A 19,510-nucleotide genomic window follows, 5' to 3' on the forward strand; every position below is an offset into this window, starting at 1 on the left:
ATCAACGACTATATTTATTTTATTATTTGTCTTCATGTAAAATTCATTTTATATATGAAATAATAGTTAACTTTAAACTACAAAGTATCAGCTTATCGATTAAAAAGTAAAGTCATATACCTAAGAGAAGAATTTTTCATCATATCAATACAAGTATATAATATAGGTAATAAATTATAGTAACGACTCTGAAAAAAAGCATAGGAAAAATAAAATAAAATTTGAAGCCACAGATGACAATTATAATTTTTGTATTTTATTCTTATAAAATAAAATGTAAAAAAAAATAAAGCCATTAACCCTATTAACCATTTTATTTATTTATTTTTATTTGTCTTCATGTCATTTTCTTATATTTAAAATAAAAAGTTCTTATTCACACTTAGAACCTACTTTTGAAGTAGTTATTATCCGTAATCAGGACTTACATACCATTTTTAAAAATTATACAAATTGTTTAATAATTTAGAGAGTAATTTTAAAATAAAATTATCCCACTTTATGAAAAGGCAAAATAAACCTAATAAATCCACTAAGATTGGTCTTATATAAAAGAAATTTAGATAATTTCTATGAAGTTATAAGTTCAAACCTAATCAACAAAAGTCCAACCTCCAAAAAGTTGAGTCGTCCAACAAAAAAGAAAAATCAACAAATGTCATATAAGCTTCAGGTTGATCCAATCCAACAGTGAATAATGATCTTTCTTCCCCACTCTCGAATGTACAAAGCTTCACACTGCCTCACTTTATCTGTTTCGCAAAGGTTGGGTATCTTAAATTGCAGGAATTGCTGGGTTTACTCTTGGAAATTGGTTGGGGTTTTGCTTTGGGCACCAGCCCAAGCAAATTTGGGAAAGTGATAAAAATATTCTCTTCACTTATTTTTTAAAAGCGTTTTGTGTTTGTTCTTATTTCTGCCGCTACAGTATCTTCTTCTCCCTCTCTTTGTGCCCATTTTTTGTCGCGCCACCGCCTCTGTTGTTCGTGCTGCCGGCGCACCACCAGTGACCTCCACGGTAGTAACCTTGCCGTTGCCCATCCCCGTTGTAAGTTAGTTTCTCTTTGTCATTTTTTGCGCATTCATGGTGGTGGAATTGAGGATTCATATAGACAATTCGTATGTTTTATACGGATTATTAATCCATATATTTATTTTAATTTATTTTTTAAATTTGAAATAAAAAAATTATTTTATAATTATTTTAAAATTTTAAGTAAATTAATATTTTTCTTTAATTTTTTTTGTAATAAATAAATATTATTGTAAATTTTTTGTGTAATTTTATTTAATTAATTATATTTATATTTTGAAGTTGATTTTTATTAAGAACTTAAGTAATTTGTTTATTTTAAAACAAATATATATATATATATATATATATATATATATATATATATATATATTATTGTGATTTAATTATCAGTAAATTATAATTTGTTATATTTCTTATTTTAATTACATAGTTATTGTAATTTTTAATCAAGAACTTAAGTAATTTTGTTATATTTGATATTTTAAAAAGTGTTTTATAAATTTGTTAGATATGATAAATTTCAAATGTTTATTAGTATATATTTGACAATTTAGTATTAAATATTTATATGGAAGTATAAAAATAAAATATTTTTATTAGTAAAAAAAAATTAATGTTATTGTGATAGTAATTTGATGAAAAATGAAATAGTTATTTGTTAGAAATAAAAACCAAAATTGTAGTTTTATTTTGGTCATTTCTAAGTTTTTATTAGAATTAGTGTTGTCAACTCTATATATTTGAAAAAAAAATTCTATATGCATTTATCAATATATTAAAGTAATAAAAAAGTTAATGAAAAAATAATAAAAATTTTATTTATGAATTATTAAATTGGGATTGATTGAAGTATTGTTTGAATGCTTACGTAAATTATTATGACTCTTTTAATGTGCAGATTATGGTTAGAATCAGAGGTTTGAGTCGAGCTTTAGGCAATGTTATAGGAAGAGTCCTAGGAAAAGAAGTCAGTCGTGATGCAGATGAAGTCATCCTAGTGGCGAAGGCCCACAACATCCGCACATAGGCAACGGGAAGTTGCGCATGTTGTTGAGGATGTTCACGATATGGATCATGCAGATGACGAGATCCATGAACAACATGAAGAAATAGCTGCTGATGATGTGGCGGATGCTAAGGGTTTTTCAGGCGAACCCCACAACACATCAGTGTTGCAAGATTATGTTTATCATGTGGCCGCGAAAGTTTAGAATAGAGAGGTATTTATAATTTTAAATAAATGTTATTTTCGTAAGTAATTGTTATTATTGTTAAAATGATTTAAATTATCATTTTTAGGAACGTCCTGAGGTGAAATTATCCTCCCATGGAAGGAAGGTTGAGAAATTTGGCAAGCCTGCCCTAGGAACGTCCTTAGTGGCTGCCACAGGATTAAGTCCTTTAATCACATGTTCGCTAGACACTCGTGATCAGGGACTTATGTCTGCTTTCATGGAAAGGTGGCATAAGGAAACTAGTACTTTCCGTCAGTCGGTAGGAGAAGTGACTATCACCTTGGATGATGTGGCATCGTTGCTGCATTTGCCCATTACAGGCGCGTTCCATACTTTTGAGCCTCTTCATATGGACGATGTCATGTTGCTCTTAGTTGAATTGCATGAAGTAAGTGTTGAAGAGGCAAGAGCTAAGACAGTACAATGTCATGGGGCATATGTTCGACTATCTTGGCTGCAAGACGTATATCGGAGCAAATGTGACACAGTACAGTGGACTTTAGCAGCTCAAGCATATTTGTTGCATCTGCTTGGTTGCACACTCTTTGTTAACAAGAGTGCCACACACGTTCATATGGTATACTTGGATGCATTTCGAGACCTGACGCATAGTGGAAGCTACACATGAGGAGTTGTTGCACTGGTGCATATGTATGACAATTTGAATGATTCATCAAAGAGCACTGTCAGGCAGCTTGTAAGATATATCACACTTTTATAAGTAATTTGAATTTTTATTAAAAATTTATTTTTAGTTGTTCACTCTATATTGAGAATTGTGTTGAATTTATTTTTGTTAAATATGTGCAGTGTTGCATCTACGAACACTTTCCTTCTATTGGTTCTGCTGTTGCTGCTGAGGATTATGAGAGGAAACCACGTACCTGCCATTGGAAGTCTGGGAAGACATTACTAGTATTGACGTATCGTAGGTGTTTGGATAGATTGATGTCTAATATTGTATGTTGGATTCCGTATGGTGACCACCGTGCATTCAGAGAGTTTGAAGTTATCTCTTTATTTTCTGGACATATCAGATGGGGTCTATCTATTGTCATACACTGACCGAAGAGGGTTGTACGACAGTTTGGGTATGTGCAGACCATTTCCCCACACTCTGCTGCTCCTTCTCTCTGTATAGAAGACATTGATGATAGATGGATTCAATTTTTTGAATACATTGCACTGGTGGGTCAGATATGTGTAGCGCTTGGTAAGTGTTCACTAGACTACATGGATTGGTTCTACTTAATATCTCATCCCTTCATGAGTCCGGCACAGCCTGGGGATCCTCCTATACATCCGTCCGTGCAGCACCATGACACATTTGTTGAACAAGATGTTGCTCAGCATCTAGTGGCGGCAATGGCTATGGATGAAGCACCTGAAGATGCACATGTTGATGTAGAGCAGCCTCGACATGTAGTGGTAAAATATATTTTCAAATGTCATTGTTACTCAATTTATGTGAATATTCATTAACCCTTAACATTTTTTTGGTTTTTTTTATAATGTCCTAGGAAGCTTGCCAAGCAATAGTTGAAAGGTTGGAAAGGCTATTGAACCTAAGAATAGTGACCGAAGGAATAGAAGCTACACTGTCACCGAAGAATGCTCGAGGATCGCAAGAGGTGTCACTGCACAATGAAATGTCTACGTTCGATCGAGACTAAGGCGGCGTATGGAAGACACATGAAGAGTTTTTTTATTTACCGAGTTTTATATGATTTATGGTTTTATATGATTGAACAATGTTTATTATTTAATATTATTTGTTTAAGTTCTATTTGAATTTAAAATTAATGACCAATTTACATTATTTTGTTAATCATTTAATAACCCTAATTAGTGAAACCAACTTAATTACTTAAGTAACACTAAACCCTGATTAGTAAAATACATAATTATATCAACGTCGAAGGAAACACGCGTATATTATCGTATTACATGACAAGCGCACAAGTAAGTAAATGTTCAATCTTTACCTAAATCAACAAATTTTGTGTTCAACCTTAACAAATTGTATACTGTTGCATTCTAATAATATATGGTGTGAGCCACTGCTTTTCCTGATAATGACAATGTGTAGACCATAACAATGTTATTGGCGGTAACGGACAACGGTCTCTTAGAAATACCTATTACATAAGAACATAAAAATTGAAAATACCATGGGGCATATTTTTTTACAATAATTACACAAAGAGAATGATCATGCATTTACTTGAACAAAATGATTGTCACATATAAACATATCACGCGATACACAGTAGAATCTGTTGGTGGTTGACTTCTAAGAGGGAAAAATGTCATGCTTTGTCAGAGTGAAAGAGAAACAATGATCACATTATACCTTGATGCAATGACAAATCCCATGTTAGTTATATTCATCCACTTGTCCATGGTAACTTACATGTAACAATCAACAAATTGAATTTTTTTAAAGTAAATTTAATTGAACATAATGTAACAATAAAGTTTTATACCATGGATAATCCATCAACAAGTAGGGACCGTTTTAATTCTTCAAATCGGTCTATGCCACCAACTAAGTTCATATACTCATCAGACCATTTTGTAAGTTCTTTAAGCAAATGGTTGCGCACCAATGACCATGAATCTTCACACATACCTAATAGGGCAGCAATTGCACGATATCCACATTTATCATCAACTTTGACATTAACAATGTTTACAATGGAATCATGAATGCATGGATGAAATTGATCCAACATCGGCATGGCCTTTCTTTGAATTGGTTGCTCAGATGATGATGCACTACGTTTTCCTGAAGAATTACCATTCTGCGCAGAATGTAATGCATTAACATACTCCCAGTAGGACAGATCACACTTTGTAGATCTTTGTTGCTTGGTCATCGGTCTCTTTTGAGAACTTTTTGTTTTCACCTTTTTTGGATGAGCACATATAGAGTTTAGATCAAGGTAAGAAATTTCTCGAAGTTTACTCTTCGAAGTAACTTTGCCACAAATATCAAGCTCTTCAAATCGCTTGGATATGGTTTCCATCTCTTCGGTTATGCTCACTAGGCGCTCAGATAACCCTTGGTCTGAAAAACTTAGCATTCGTCAAAACATATGGATTGTCTCAAGTGGTATGATACCAACAACATATTTGGATAGGTCACATGCACATGAAAGACTGTGAGTAGTTCTCATCACACATCCACAACGAGAAGGATTTTTGCTAGCATAATGTACACGCTCAAACAAAGCAGAAATCTGATTTAAAGCATACCTTAATACCATGCTAAGTAGTCTCTTGTATAAGGTAACTTTAAAAACATGTCCAACCACATGTGTCAAAAGATGCCTTAACTTCAGTGTGTTGCAGCGTGATCATGTTATTCATGGCTTCCCAAACACTACATAGGTCTCCAAGGCTATTTTGTAGTAGTCTCTTTAAGACCCAATGAGCAGACTCAACCCTGCATATGAAAAACACAACCAAGAGAAGAAACACATTATTTTTTAATCAATTCAATCGTAAAACCTGACAACTACATAAATTTAAAATTTTCATACTTGTTAGTTGTTGTGTTTCCTAAGTGCATCACCTTATTCGTCCAGACTTTAAGAAATCTTTCTTTCTGAGGAATTACTCATGTGGTTGACATAGTCAACAAACATTGGCCATGGTGAGCAAGCAATTTCAAACTTCTTAAGGCACTCATCAAACTGTTGCTCAGGAGGACAATCCACCAAACTCCCACAGGCTTCCATTAGATAATCCCATGCATTTTTTTGACCAAAAAGGGTTTTACACTTTGCCTTCACATTCTTATCAATGTGAAATCAGTACAACAAATTCGTAGCCTCAGGGAATAGAATTTTCACTATATTCATCAATGTTAGATCTCTATCGGTAACAATAACTCAGGGAGTGCATCACGTCTGAGGAAAAATACTTGAAACCTTTGTAGAGCCCAAACAACATTATTCAGAGGTTCTCTCTCCAAATAGGCAAAGGCAGTAGAGAATGTCATCCATGTTGGTGTCACACCAACAATATCAAGTAATAGCAGCCTGTACCTGTTTATTTTGTAGGTATTGTCTATAAAAAATACTACATTATAGGCATTGGTTAATTTGACTGCATCAAGATGACTACAAAATATGTCACGAACGACATCTTCATCCTTTAATCTATGCCAATGAGTATACTGATCTAGTTCAAGAAGCTTCATCAGTTGTTGCATTTTAATATTACTGCCTCTTATGGAAGAATGATAAGCATTTATTGCATTGTATATTTGTTTGATTGTTGTATAACTATTGACATTGTGCTCCTTCAACGTTAGAAGAATATTTCTTGGTTTCACCATCGACTTTGTCATATCAGCAACAATGATCTTCTCATCCTTAGTTAGTCGACCAGCATATGGATATCCTACTAAAGACTTTGCCAATTCATTATTGTGACTCCCACAAGTTAAATTCATCATCCATCCTTCGCCTCCCACAACTGGTTTTGCACGCAACTTAAAGGAACATCCACATTTTCTACTTTCAGTACATGTTTTTACCAAATCCTTCTTCTTGACCCTATATTGACCACTCCTTTCACAATCAATTAAAACAAATGAGTTCCTTCCTCTAATATCATTATTTATGTCTGACCTTATAATCACCGCCACAAATCCAATTTCATAAGCAACAGATCGAGCCCATTGCAGAACATCATCATGGGTAGCAAACACTTACAATGCAATCCATACAAATTTAGTCTTCAACGAACATTCATTTAATTACTTTAATAACAATAAATCATATTAATACCTGAGAAATATTGAACGCATCAAAACAATCAACATGTTCTTCATTCACACCACCTTCATCTTCATTTTGGTCATTCATATAAACTTTTTCACACATTACATTATCATACATCGACTGATCTTCTTCCATCTTAATAAAACATTCAAAAAATTCAATGACAAATAAAACACCCCAAACCGCACCATAATTATACTATCATATAATTTTCACATTTTTACTACATTTATTAATATAATACATTAAACTAAATTAAAAACGAAAAAAAATTATGTATAAATTTTTTAACCCTAAATATCACTTTCTTACTATACAACTATAACTATCAAATGAATATTCTGATTATATCTATTTAAAAGTTTTATAATTATCAATTCTAATTTTTTTATAATTAAAAAATTAAAAAATATATAAATTAAAAAAAATTAAGGATTGCTAATCTGTATGAAGCATACGGATTGAGAATCCGTATGTTTCATACGGATTCTCAATCCATAAGTTAAATTAAATTTACGGATTATTAATCCATAAAATTAATTTAACTTACGGATTACCAATTTGTAAGTATTACGTAAAAAAAATTGAACACCTTACCGCCGCTGTTAACGACCAAACTAGCCACCGCCACGACCACCACTTGCCGACCAACCACCAAAGAGGACACAAGAACGAACAACAAACTCTCACGGATAACCTCTCATGGAACGAACGACGGTGAAGAAAAAATGAAAACAAGCTCGGACAAAAAATGAAGAAGTAAAGCGCTACTTATAACATAGGGATATAATGGGCATTTTCAAAATTTTGCTGGGTGTATCAGCAAATCTGTTGGTGCCCGAAGCAAAATCCAATTGGTTGTGCACTTTGGGCACATAACAAGTTTAGTGGGTTGGGCTATAAATACACATCTTTTCCAAAATGTTACTATTGGCCCCTTCTAGGATTAGTCTTGGCCCCTACCTAGAGGGGAAAAGTCCATCCTACCCCCATTTCAAATTTCTAACCCCTCCATCTTCTCCCTCAATGCTACCTACAACCCTTCCTAGCCCCCCTTCCCCTTTCCCCTTTCTCCTTCTTCTTTATTTGAGCCTTCTTCTCTTTCTCCTTGCTCTTACTTCTTATGCGGCCCAACCCCATCCCCAACCTTCCTTTCTCCTCCCCAACTCCAACCAACCCTTCCCTTCTTCTTCCCCAACCTACTCGTCCTCCCAAACCTTTCCTTTCTTCCTCTTTCGCGCAACCCATCCCTTCCCCAACCTTCTGGTATTTTTTTTCTAAGCTTATGGTTGGCAACAGAATCATGATCTCGCTGTAGATTTTTCTACAATAGAATCACAATCTTGTTACTATTTTTTTTTTGTGTTTGTGAGAACACAAAACAAATCACAATTTTGTTTTTTGTTTTTAAAGTTTTTTTGTTATTATTTTTAATTAATTTTTTTCTTATTTTTTATTAACAGTTTAATTGTTTTTCCTTTAATTTCAGATGCTTTGACCTAAACATGCTTCATATGTGGCTAGACGTGATCCTTCTCATGAGGGCGGGGGCCCCTCACATGAAAAGGATGATGCTTGAGAGAGGCATCGGAGGCTGATTGCATCAACACGTGGCCGATGACATCCTTCAGTAGAGCTAGAGCCAAAAGGCGCAACCAAAGTCAAATGCGGTCAGGGTTATCCGCCCTAGTTACGGCGCAATACCCTGCGTTAAACAAGGGCTTCGTGAATGCCCTTATGGAGAACTGGCACTAGGAGACCTTGTCCTTACATCTATCCGTCGAAGAGATGACCATTACTATAGATGATGTGTCATGTCTCCTACACTGCTTGTGACAAGCAAGCCCATAGATCATGTCCCCTCCACCTTCACTAGAAAGGCTGTGATGGTTCTACTCATGACTCGCCTTGACATTTTGGCAAAGGAAGAGGCTATAGCGACGACAACTGCAGGTGTCAGGGTTAGGTTGACGTGGTTGGCAGACCTAGATCACTGGTACGTCTAGTCAAGATCGTACTTGTGGGCTGCAACAACTTATCTTCTGCACTTGGTGAACAGTACCATATTTGCAGACAAGTCCTCGACTCACGTCCATGTCGCCTACCTCCTCTACCTTGCAACCTTGATGACTGCCATCGGTACGCTTAGGGAGTCGCTGCACTAGTGTACCTATACGACCAATTCTCCTATGTGAGCCAATACACCAACAAACACGTTGGAGGTTATATGAAATTAGTCATGGTAAGTAAACAATTTTTTAATTGTGTTTATTTGTATTTTATTTTCTTATTACTGTAATTAATTTGTCTGACATTGTTTGTTTACATTTTTGGTCGTTTGCGAATATGCCCACTGTTGGCTATTTCGAGCCTGGGACCAATGCTCTGGATGACCCGATAGTCAACAGATAGAAGCCAACATGAGGCACTGTTAAATCATTGACAAGTGCACCATATTGTCCCAAGTAGTAAAATAAAACTGAAGTCCGAGTATCGAATCCACAGGGACATTGTTTGTACTCAGAGTAGTGTCTATCCAATTTTCAAGCAATTAATGAATTGATTTCAAGATTTGAGAGATAGAAAATTAAAAGTAAATTAACATAAAATTAAACTAATTATCCAATGCATGCAAGGGAAGAGAAACAAGCACTCAGAGCTGTGAAACGAAAGTTGATTCAGAATATGGAGGTGTTGGAGCTTAGCCTACCAAACAACTCTCGATGTAATGTTAAGGATTTTTCTCTATTTGATATTATTCCAATAATCACCTACATCTACTCATATACTCTAACCATGATCCCTCATATGAAAGAGTCTAATTTACCTAATTCCTCTCCTAATCCCTTAAGAGAATAAACCAGTTAAATCGCATTATTAGTAGAGATGTATAACAGGCTAAATAAAATCATTCTATACCTAGAGATGAATTATTTAGATGCCTTATTTCAGTTGTTAAGAGTTAAACACTTTCCAATGTATAAACCCTAAAACACATACATGAATATGGGTGATCAAAACACAAACATGGAATCAAGCATAGACAAAAGACAATGAAATTGAAATAATATTAAATAGATAGTAAAGGTTTTTACATCGAAAATGTTTGGTTGCTAAGCTCCCAACAATGGGGGTTTAACCTCTCATTCTCATGAGAGACTTTATAATTGCGAGAGGTTGATGAAAGGAGAAGAAGAATGGAGATGGGGGGAAGGAATAACTCCTAATGGTTGATTCTCCTTATTCCTACACGAACCCTATCCTTAGCTCTCTATGGGATGCTTTATACTTTTTGTGAGAACTGCCTTTTTATTTTCTTTCCTTCCTCTTCTTTTAGAGACGCAATCTGCTTAAATTTTACACGAGCTCGTGCTAAGCGTGACTTCGCCGGGCTGAGCAAGTGAGTTGGTGGTCACGCGCTTAGTGCACCTTCACGTGATATCAGGCTTTAGAATATGACTTCTTTGCGCTAAGCGAGTGTTTCTCACTAAGCGACTGCATCGCGCTGAGCACGTATGGTGCACTGAGCGAGAGTCTTCAGATTTTTAACTTCTCTTCCAACCTTTTTTCTGTGTTTCTACAACAAATACACCATCAAAATGGTATAAATTTACCAGTTTAACACTTATTAGAGAGAACTTAGATGGTGTTAATATCCTAACGATTTACACAAAAAGAAGCAATAAAAGAGGGGAATTTCAACAATTATTATATGACTTGATCACAAAATATACCTATGCACAAAAATTATCAGGCACTAAGCAGGCTCATCTGATTTGGGAGATGTTGGATGACCTCTAGATGTATGTTGTTGTCTGGTGTCCTTATGAGCACCACAAGGGTGTCAGGCCTTTCCCCTAACAAGCCTTTTTCTTTGGCTTCATCTGGTGTGGGATGGATGTGTGGCCTTATTTTCTAGAGAGGGTGATGAGGTAGTTTGGTCATGTTCATCGCATCACACACCATCCATCGCAGCATCCTACGTGTGAGGCTTTTGATACGGTGCGGGCAGACTAACAACAACATTTAATTTTGTTGGGCAATGTTGTGCCACCTAGGGGTCCATAGACTTGTACCTCTGATTATCTGCCTTGGTTTTACCGGGTTTCCTACCCCTATGCCATTCTACCAGAGGAGGGAGAGCCATTATGTCCTCTTGTACGTTTACTACCCATCCCAATGCAGCTACCGCCAAGGCAACCACTGGCAGTATGTACTAGAATGAGACTACTCTTGCTAGATAAATCAAAATGGATTTTGTTAATTCCCCCCCCCCTCCCCTAAATTTTAACTTTAAAAATAGTTACTAATTGAAATTGTTCTTGTAGGATTGATTCCGGATGGCATTAGGCGCCATGTTGAGCTTGTTGAACCTTAGAGTTGTGCTAGAGGACTCGGGTCATCATAAATCCTTACAACAAGCTTTGCAATTGTTGCAGGAGGGCTTTGAAGGTAGGGCAACTTAGAGAGGCAAAGAAAGAGGGTTGCCAAGGATGGCGACAAGGACGGTAGAAAGGGTGGCAAAGGCGAATGATTATTTAATTATTATTATTATTTGTAGTTTTTATTTATTGTTTTGACATATATTTTTTTAGTTAATGGTGTGTTTCATTTACTTATTTTTTGTGTTCGTCGACTATTTAAACAACATATGCCTAGTAGTAACAATAATTCTTCAATTGATTCATAAAACAAACATCTGGAAAAACAACAACTAAATAAGCACGTATAATACAAACTTTTTTGACAATAAAATACACAAATAGTGTAAAATTTTGATAAAGTAAAAACATGACTACACATATTTAACACACAATAGAGCTAGAAGTGGGTAAACGAGCCCAGGTCCATGGACTGACCCGCGGAGCCCGCGGTCCGCTTGGGTTACGGACCAATTTTTTTAAACGGTCCATGGTTATGTCATATTTTTGGACTTGCCGTGCTTAACCCGCAGACTATGCGGGTTTGGCCCGCAGAGTCCGCGGGTTGCTCGCAGCCCGCATTATGTTTAATTTGTGTGATCTTGACCCAATTATACTAGGTTTGATTTTCTCTTTTTCACTTTAAACTTATTTTTTAAAATAACAGATAAAGAAATGTATTAGATAAGATAAAGATATAAAGATAAAAATAAAAGATTTAAATTAAAAGATGATAAAGATAAAAAAGGATAAGATAAGAAAAATAAAAGATAACAAAAATAAAAGATTAAGATAAAAAAGATAAGTGATAACCTGTTAAAAATCTTCTTTTTTGATATTTTTCTCAATCTTTTTCTCTTTTAATCTATCATTTTCATATCTGAAAGTCATAAATAATAAAAATATCAGTTTTTATCATTTAAGCCAAAAATAATTGTTAAATAAATATTTTTAAAGATATTTCAATATATTTTTATAATAAAAAATAGCTCATATCATATTTAGTAGTTATAGCAGGTTAAGAATATTTTTTCTCCTCACGTGTGCTTAACAAATATCGAACTAGGCTTCTTTTAGACAATATATACTAAAAATTGGTTACTAGTATTTGATATGCAAGGTAAATAATATGTAATAATTATTGTCTTTTAATCACTTAACTTGATTTTATTCTAATATTTATTATTATTTCGAGTTTTAGGAAAAGAAAATGAAGATATGGAGATGGAGAAGACTCAAGCTACTTCAAATATGAAATCATTTGTTGTTGGAGATGTTTAAATTTCATATTTTAGATTTATTGCTTGGATTTTCTTTTGTTAAGACATTATTTATTTTATTGATGTAATTGACTAATTATTGAGATTTTATTTACATTTGTATTGAACTTAATTTGATTGTATTATATTTTTATTAAAATTAAAATTCTTTTAAAATTAGGTCCGCGGACTGGCCCGTTTGACCCGCGAGGTCTGCAGGGTGGGGGCAGACCAATTTATTTGGTCTGTGTAAGAAGCGGGACGGATTGGACCGGTCTGCTACCAATGCGGGTTTATGCGGGCGGGCCTTATACGGGGCAGGCCGGCCCGCTTACCCACCCCTAATTAGAGCAATGATCTCATTAACAAATCTTGGTTTCATTGGTCTGCGCAGTAGGACAAGGATTTCATATGGAGATAGGCTAAAATTTGTATCCAACTCAATCAGATTTGTGCTACTAAATTTTGAAAAGATGAAAAATATTTTTCCCACATTATTGTCACGTTAAAGCTTCATACACTCGTACTCAACACAATCATCACCATCGTAAATTGGTTGATGATAAAAAATATCAAGTAAAATTCTGCAACCTCCGATGGCGTCAATAATTGTTTTCCTTAAGGCATCAAGCGACATGTGGTCACTTATTGTGACGACTTGAAGAACATTAGGACATTCAAACAATATCCCTTCAGGTGATGGAATCATGTCACCATCGCAATACACTAAAGCATATACACTCTCCATGTTTTAAACAATATGGTGAATATCAAACAAAGGTGTTGAGTTGCATCAAATCCCTACTGCTATTTATATTAGATGATCTACTGTTCTCTCGTGACTCATACCATATCACCGATTGAGGTGATACCAAAAACATAAATGGTTTAGATTGCATCTATATTTAATCGGTTGGTATGGGTATTAGGAAAAATAATTGTTCAATAAATATGTCTTAGAAAAAGTGGTGTTTAGTCAATATGTTTTAGAAAAAAGCAGTCTTAGTCAATAAACAGATAATAAATGTAGTGTTGCAGTGTTCAACAACAAATATCATTTAAGTTTCACACAAATGTGTTTCTTTTTAAAACACTACAACGGAATCAAGATACTGTTGTGAATATTTTTTTATCCCAACAGAATCATGATTCTATTATAGATAAAAAAATTTATCACAAGGGAATCACGATTCCGCTGTGATAAAAAAATTATTCACAACGAAATCACGATTCCACTATTTATAAGGGGGGTTGAAAACTGATTCACAATTTCATTATGTATTTTATACAACGAAATTAGAAGGGTGTTTTTGAAATAAAAAAGTCTGAGCCCTTTAGTAGGGCCAAGAGTAGTTATCATGGAAACAATAATAACTCCCTCTTTTCCCCCTTAATATCTCATGATTTTTTTAATTGTTAATTATTTTCCTTTTTCTAGGCATCTCTTAAAGCCCCTATTTTTATTCCAAATGGGCCTTAGTCCATAAAGACATGCGACATATCAAGGATGAGTTTTTCTGTGATAATTGAATAAAGTATAATAATAAATAGGCTTAAATGTAATTATGGACTATGGTCCTTCTATTTTATTTTATCTGTAATTTTGGTTTTGCATTTTAAAATTGAGACATTTAATTCTCTTATTTAATAAATACACAATTTTAGTCTTTTCATTTTAAAATAAAAACATTTAATCCTTCTATTTTAGAAATTTTTTTAATTGTTAATTATTTTCCTTTTTTTAGGCATATCTTAAAGCCCCTATTTTTATTCCAAATGGGCCTTAGTTCATAAAGACATGCGACAGATCAAGGATGAGTTTTTCTGTGATAAATTCGAATAAAGCATAATAATAAATAGGCTTAAATGTAATTATGGACTATGGTCCTTCTATTTTATTTTATCTGTAATTTTGGTTTTTCATTTTAAAATTGAGACATTTAATTCTCTTATTTAATAAACACGCAATTTTAGTCTTTTCATTTTAAAATAAAGACATTTAATCCTTCTATTTTAGAAAAATTATAATTTTGGTCAAATTTTCAATTTTATTTACGTTTTATTTATTCTATTTTGGTCCAATTGAACACTAAACCTAACATATTCATTTAGAGTATCATCAAGAAATGATTTGATTAATTACAAAATAAGAAATAAAAGAAATAAAAGTAAGAAAAATTAAAGATTAAACTAAAATTGTAGATTTTCTAAAATACGATAATTAAATTTGTGAAAAATTTAAAATAGAAGGATCAAATGTTTCAATTTTAAAATAAAAGAATCAAAATTATAAATTAAGTAAAATAGAAAGACCAAAATTACTTTTAAGAAAAATAAATATTATGTGTGCATTTTACATAGCAATATTATATACAATGACAAAAAATACAAAATTTTAAGCTGGTGAGATTTTATGTCTGAAATCCATTAGAATCAGGCTAATGGTGGAAGATTTGGTTAGTATACTTGAAGTCTTAGATTTAATTCTCGTTGCTATCGTTGTAAAAAAAAAAAATTTATCCCTGAAAATCGTGTATGAAAAGATATGGTCTAAACTCTAAATAAACTTCCAAGATAAATAGTGAGTAACAAGAATGTGTCCAAAAAAAGACCTAAGAATATGTTTGGATAGAAAATTTTAATTGAGGAAAGTAATTTATCAGAGAATTTGAATTTCTGTAATCTAGAATTCATTGTTTGGATGTTTTTTTTAAGAATTTAAAATTTTGGAATTTTAAAACAGAATTTTAAACAACTAAAAATCTGCAATTTTAATTTCCTTCTGAAAGATGAGAAATTAGAATTCTCTACTAATTATACCTAGAGGAACATGTATAACTAGTACACCAATTATATCTTTTCTTTTTTTTTTCATTCATTTTTTTTCACCCTCATAATTTGAGCTTTTTTTTTATCCAAACACAAAATTTTGAAAATAAAAGAATTTCAATTGAAGTATTTAAAATTTTTAGAATTTTAAATTTATCAGAATTTTAAATTTCTCCATCCAAACAAACTCTAAAAGAAAAACAAGTAGTTTAGTTTTTCGGGCATCATCATCAATGTGCATATTACGGTTCAAGATGCAAAGAAATTGGCCGGATAAGCAATCATGTTAAACAAACCTTAAGCTTGTGTTTTTTTAACGTGAAAAAAAGAGAGGAAAAGTTGCTGAGGTAAAAAAAATGGATAAAAGGTGTTTTTCTGTCGCATTTGGTTCGCGTAGAAACGAGAGAAGAAAAGTTAAATGTGATATCAAGTTTAAAAATACTGGGAGAGAGATACTTATTATTTTATATTTAATAATTTTTCTGATGCACTTTGTTACATCAACTTATATAATATTATATATTAAAACTAGCTGTAAAAATTTAATATTTATATAAAAAAAAACAATTGGGGTCAGTGAGTTTATTTAGTACTAGTTTTGTGAAATACATCACACAAATTTTAATTAACATGGCATCATATATATTCACATACATGATGTAGTGGAGGAGTGGGGCTCCGAGTTGGAGAAGAACACATTTGATTAATATTCACCTCTAGCATGCGCTTTGTGCCTTTGCAATAATGTGACAGGGTAGACCAAACAGAGCCTTTGCTGCCCCTCTAAGCTAAGGCAACCCCATGCCTCAATTACTACTCCTTTTCCACGTAGCGAGTAAGCTAAGCATAAATCCCCCTTCCTTAATATAGTAATCTTATACATGAATTAGTTAAATGTGAATTTGTTTAAATTTAAAAAAAGATAATTTTATATATAATTTTTTTAAGAAGTAAATAGAATTTGTTTCTTAAAATAAACAAAAAATTATTTTTTTAAAAATAAAAATAATTTATACAAACATAGTAAAAAAATAAAAAATTACTTATTTTATTAAAATAATTACTTATTTCAATAAATAAGTTGAAACAAATTCACCCTAAATCTCCTTCTCATTAACAATTACCGAAAAGTTCACAAAAATTCCATTTGACTACTAACACGTGAATAAGACCCCGATGACGAAGATGGGTTTGTAATACACCAATAACCAATGCATTGCATGCTATGCATATAAGCAGTGAAGGCTTTACATCAAGGAAATGATTACTGTTTTAACTTCGCAAGGGTGGTTAATTAATTACTGTATGATTTATTCTCTTGTAACTAACTAATTACTCGTATTAATTGTGTGCACTTGATTTAAGGCACTCAAGTACATGAACCAAGCATTCACAGTCCTTACATACTCAAGTGTAAGCATCATTCTTGGAGCCACGTCAAGACATTCCAAATAGCACAATAATAATCTGTATGGTCGTGACAAGAAGCCATTTGACTTTTTTGCCCAAGCTGTTCCAATCAGTACATTTTCTTGTACTTAAAGTACCAAACCATTTTGATGCGGTCAGGGACAATGAGGAGAAAGATCAAGGGGAAAAAAACCCTCATTGATAAAGGATTGAACAAAACATAGATGCAGTTGTGATTAAAAGCTCGTGTTAAAAGTCAACATAGATTATCAAAGTAAATTCCAATTTTGATTAGAAAACAATATCAGAAGTAACTTATATAAATACCTCTATGTTCTGTCCTAAATGATTACCAATTCAATTAGTAAAATATTAAATATTATGATTGGCAGTAGAGATGAAATGAATGTAAAGACCAGTTGTTAATTGGAATCTAAAAGTAGTTAGAGTTGTTACATCTGTTACACTATCAGAACTAGAAGTAGGTAGTGATTCATGGTGACTGTTTCAATTAACAGAAAGAAGAAACAATATAATTTATTGAACAAATGAGCAGGAAAGTTCATTTGGGGTTCTCTTCCTTTACTAGAAACACAAGGAAGGTGTCTGCATGACAATCAACAAGGGATTAGTAGCCTACATAATTTAGTACTACTGTAGTATGGAAAATACTAACCAATGTCCTTAGATATGTTTTTATTAATAGACGAAAAATTGTGTTATTTATCATTTTTTTTTATACTCTCTTATGACTTATACAATAAATATTTTCTTTTTTTAGTTCCTTAACCACTGCATTAAGGGTATTGGTTAGCAAGAGGTTACTAGTATTCACTAAAGCTAGATGAAGGTAGATCTGAACATAATTAATATTTAATGGGTAGTTTTGGGAATTACAAAACATTCAATGTTGGAGTGCTGAAAGCAAACCTCATAATTCTGTTTCCTCCTTGTCCCAACACAAAAATTCATGTCCAAGGAACAACCACTTCCTCAGGACCATAATACCATTATAAAAGCCAGTTCAACCCAGCCACAAGTGGTTCACACAAAGACAAGGAGACAAAACAAACTAAACATGAATCCCATTGGTTTCTCTCTTCTCAGCCTCGCTTCTCTAGCACTTGTCTCGATTGTCATAGCCCAAGAAAGAGCCCCTCACGGGCTTGTTTACGAGAACCCAGAAGCCTTTTCACCATCAGCATATAACTTCTTTCACCCCAATGAACGAAAGCCCGAGACAAAAGACCCTTGTGCTGCATCAAAATGCTCACCAATGCCTTTAGCAGCACAAGTGGAAGCTACTGAAATTCATGAAAGCAAGGCCTCAACCCCTCAAGGAAGTAAGAAACAATTGGGAGCTGGTAGCGTAGCTGGCATTATCTTTGGTGTTGCTTTTGTTGTGCTTTTAGCATTGGGGGTCTACCATGTGAGGGTCACTCGCCGAGCCAACATGAGTAAAGCCAAAGCCAATGGTGCTGTTCAACCAGATGCTATTGCTTGATGTGCCTTGCCTTTAATTCTATAATGATTACTTCAAAATCTCACCCTAGATTTAGAACAAGGCAGTGTAATGTAATACCCCTGAACTTTTATTCCTCTAATATCTTACTAGTAGACTATTAGTTATGTGCTTTTATCTTCAATTTGTTTTTGGTTAGTCAATGTATCTATTGTTGTGAATTGTGATATAGTCATCAGTTTCTATTTTGGATATTTGTCTGAGTCTAACAGTCATCAAGGTCAAGCGTTTTCAATTTCGTACTAGCTTCTTAGATTGTCCAACGGGAAGCACCAGCAAATGGAAGACAACGTATGATACGAGTAATGCAGGAAAAACTGTGTAGGTACTAATTAAAAGAATCTTGTCGTGTGTCATATGCACACCGATTAAGACTTCAGAATGCAAAGGTAAAAATGAAATCAAGGACTAAGGAATGCTAAGGGCAATATTTTCTTCATAAGCTAAAATTTATTGAAATAAACTCACATGGATTACTTGAACTTGTATATAAGTTCAGCTCATAACTACATTATTTAGACCTGTAGACATTGTTCAATACACCTGTGTGTCCTTTGCAATATTAAGTGAGAACCATGACTACTCTAATAGTCGTTTTTTTAACTAGAAAAATTCCGATGTATATCTTAACAAATTCCATCATGTATTTCGACAGAACTTGTACAGATATACAATGAAAATAACTAAATAAGTCTTTGCTTTGTATTTTGACAAATCTTTATCAGTATACATCAATAGATCTTATCAAAGGACACAACGAAAATAAACTTCCGCTATGTGTCTCCACAAGATTTATCAAAGATATACAACAGAAACATTTTTTTTCGTAGGATATTTTGATAAAATAAAAAAAATCTTTAGAAAGTTAGGACGAGCTTAGCAAAATAGGGGTGAGAAGAACAGTCCCCATGGAGCAAGAGTGTTGCTAGGTGCACCCAGCAAAACTTTTAAATGCCAAAATTGTCCCTACCTCCTTTCTTCCTTAAAAATGCAACTTTTTTTTTT

The 19,510-nt window shown here is 33.4% G+C and overlaps 2 protein-coding genes and 1 long non-coding RNA gene across 4 annotated transcripts; 2 read left to right on the forward strand and 1 right to left on the reverse strand.

Moving 5' to 3' along the window:
- Positions 1-574: 574 nt before the first annotated feature.
- On the forward strand, positions 575-4,107 carry LOC102664396 (uncharacterized). Of its 2 annotated transcripts, XR_005887423.1 has the most exons (6): positions 575-765; positions 929-1,048; positions 1,935-2,256; positions 2,336-2,968; positions 3,082-3,699; positions 3,792-4,107. It is a non-coding gene; the product is annotated as an uncharacterized lncRNA (long non-coding RNA). The 2 variants fall into 2 exon arrangements; XR_417237.4 differs by having other exon boundaries at positions 578-1,048.
- Positions 4,108-4,751: 644 nt separating this feature from the next.
- LOC102669183 (uncharacterized) lies at positions 4,752-5,300 on the reverse strand. The gene has a single exon (XM_006593191.1). It carries the CDS (start codon positions 5,298-5,300, stop codon positions 4,752-4,754), a length of 549 nt encoding a protein of 182 aa, XP_006593254.1.
- A 12,558-nt stretch (positions 5,301-17,858) lies between these two features.
- Positions 17,859-18,699, forward strand: LOC100818411 (uncharacterized). The gene has a single exon (XM_003540129.4). The coding sequence runs from the start codon at positions 17,954-17,956 to the stop codon at positions 18,485-18,487; it is 534 nt and encodes a 177-aa protein (XP_003540177.1). The 5' UTR covers positions 17,859-17,953; the 3' UTR covers positions 18,488-18,699.
- Positions 18,700-19,510: the final 811 nt, after the last annotated feature.

The sequence above is a fragment of the Glycine max genome, chromosome 12 (assembly GCF_000004515.6).
Source record: "Glycine max cultivar Williams 82 chromosome 12, Glycine_max_v4.0, whole genome shotgun sequence".
Taxonomy (NCBI): domain Eukaryota; kingdom Viridiplantae; phylum Streptophyta; class Magnoliopsida; order Fabales; family Fabaceae; genus Glycine; species Glycine max.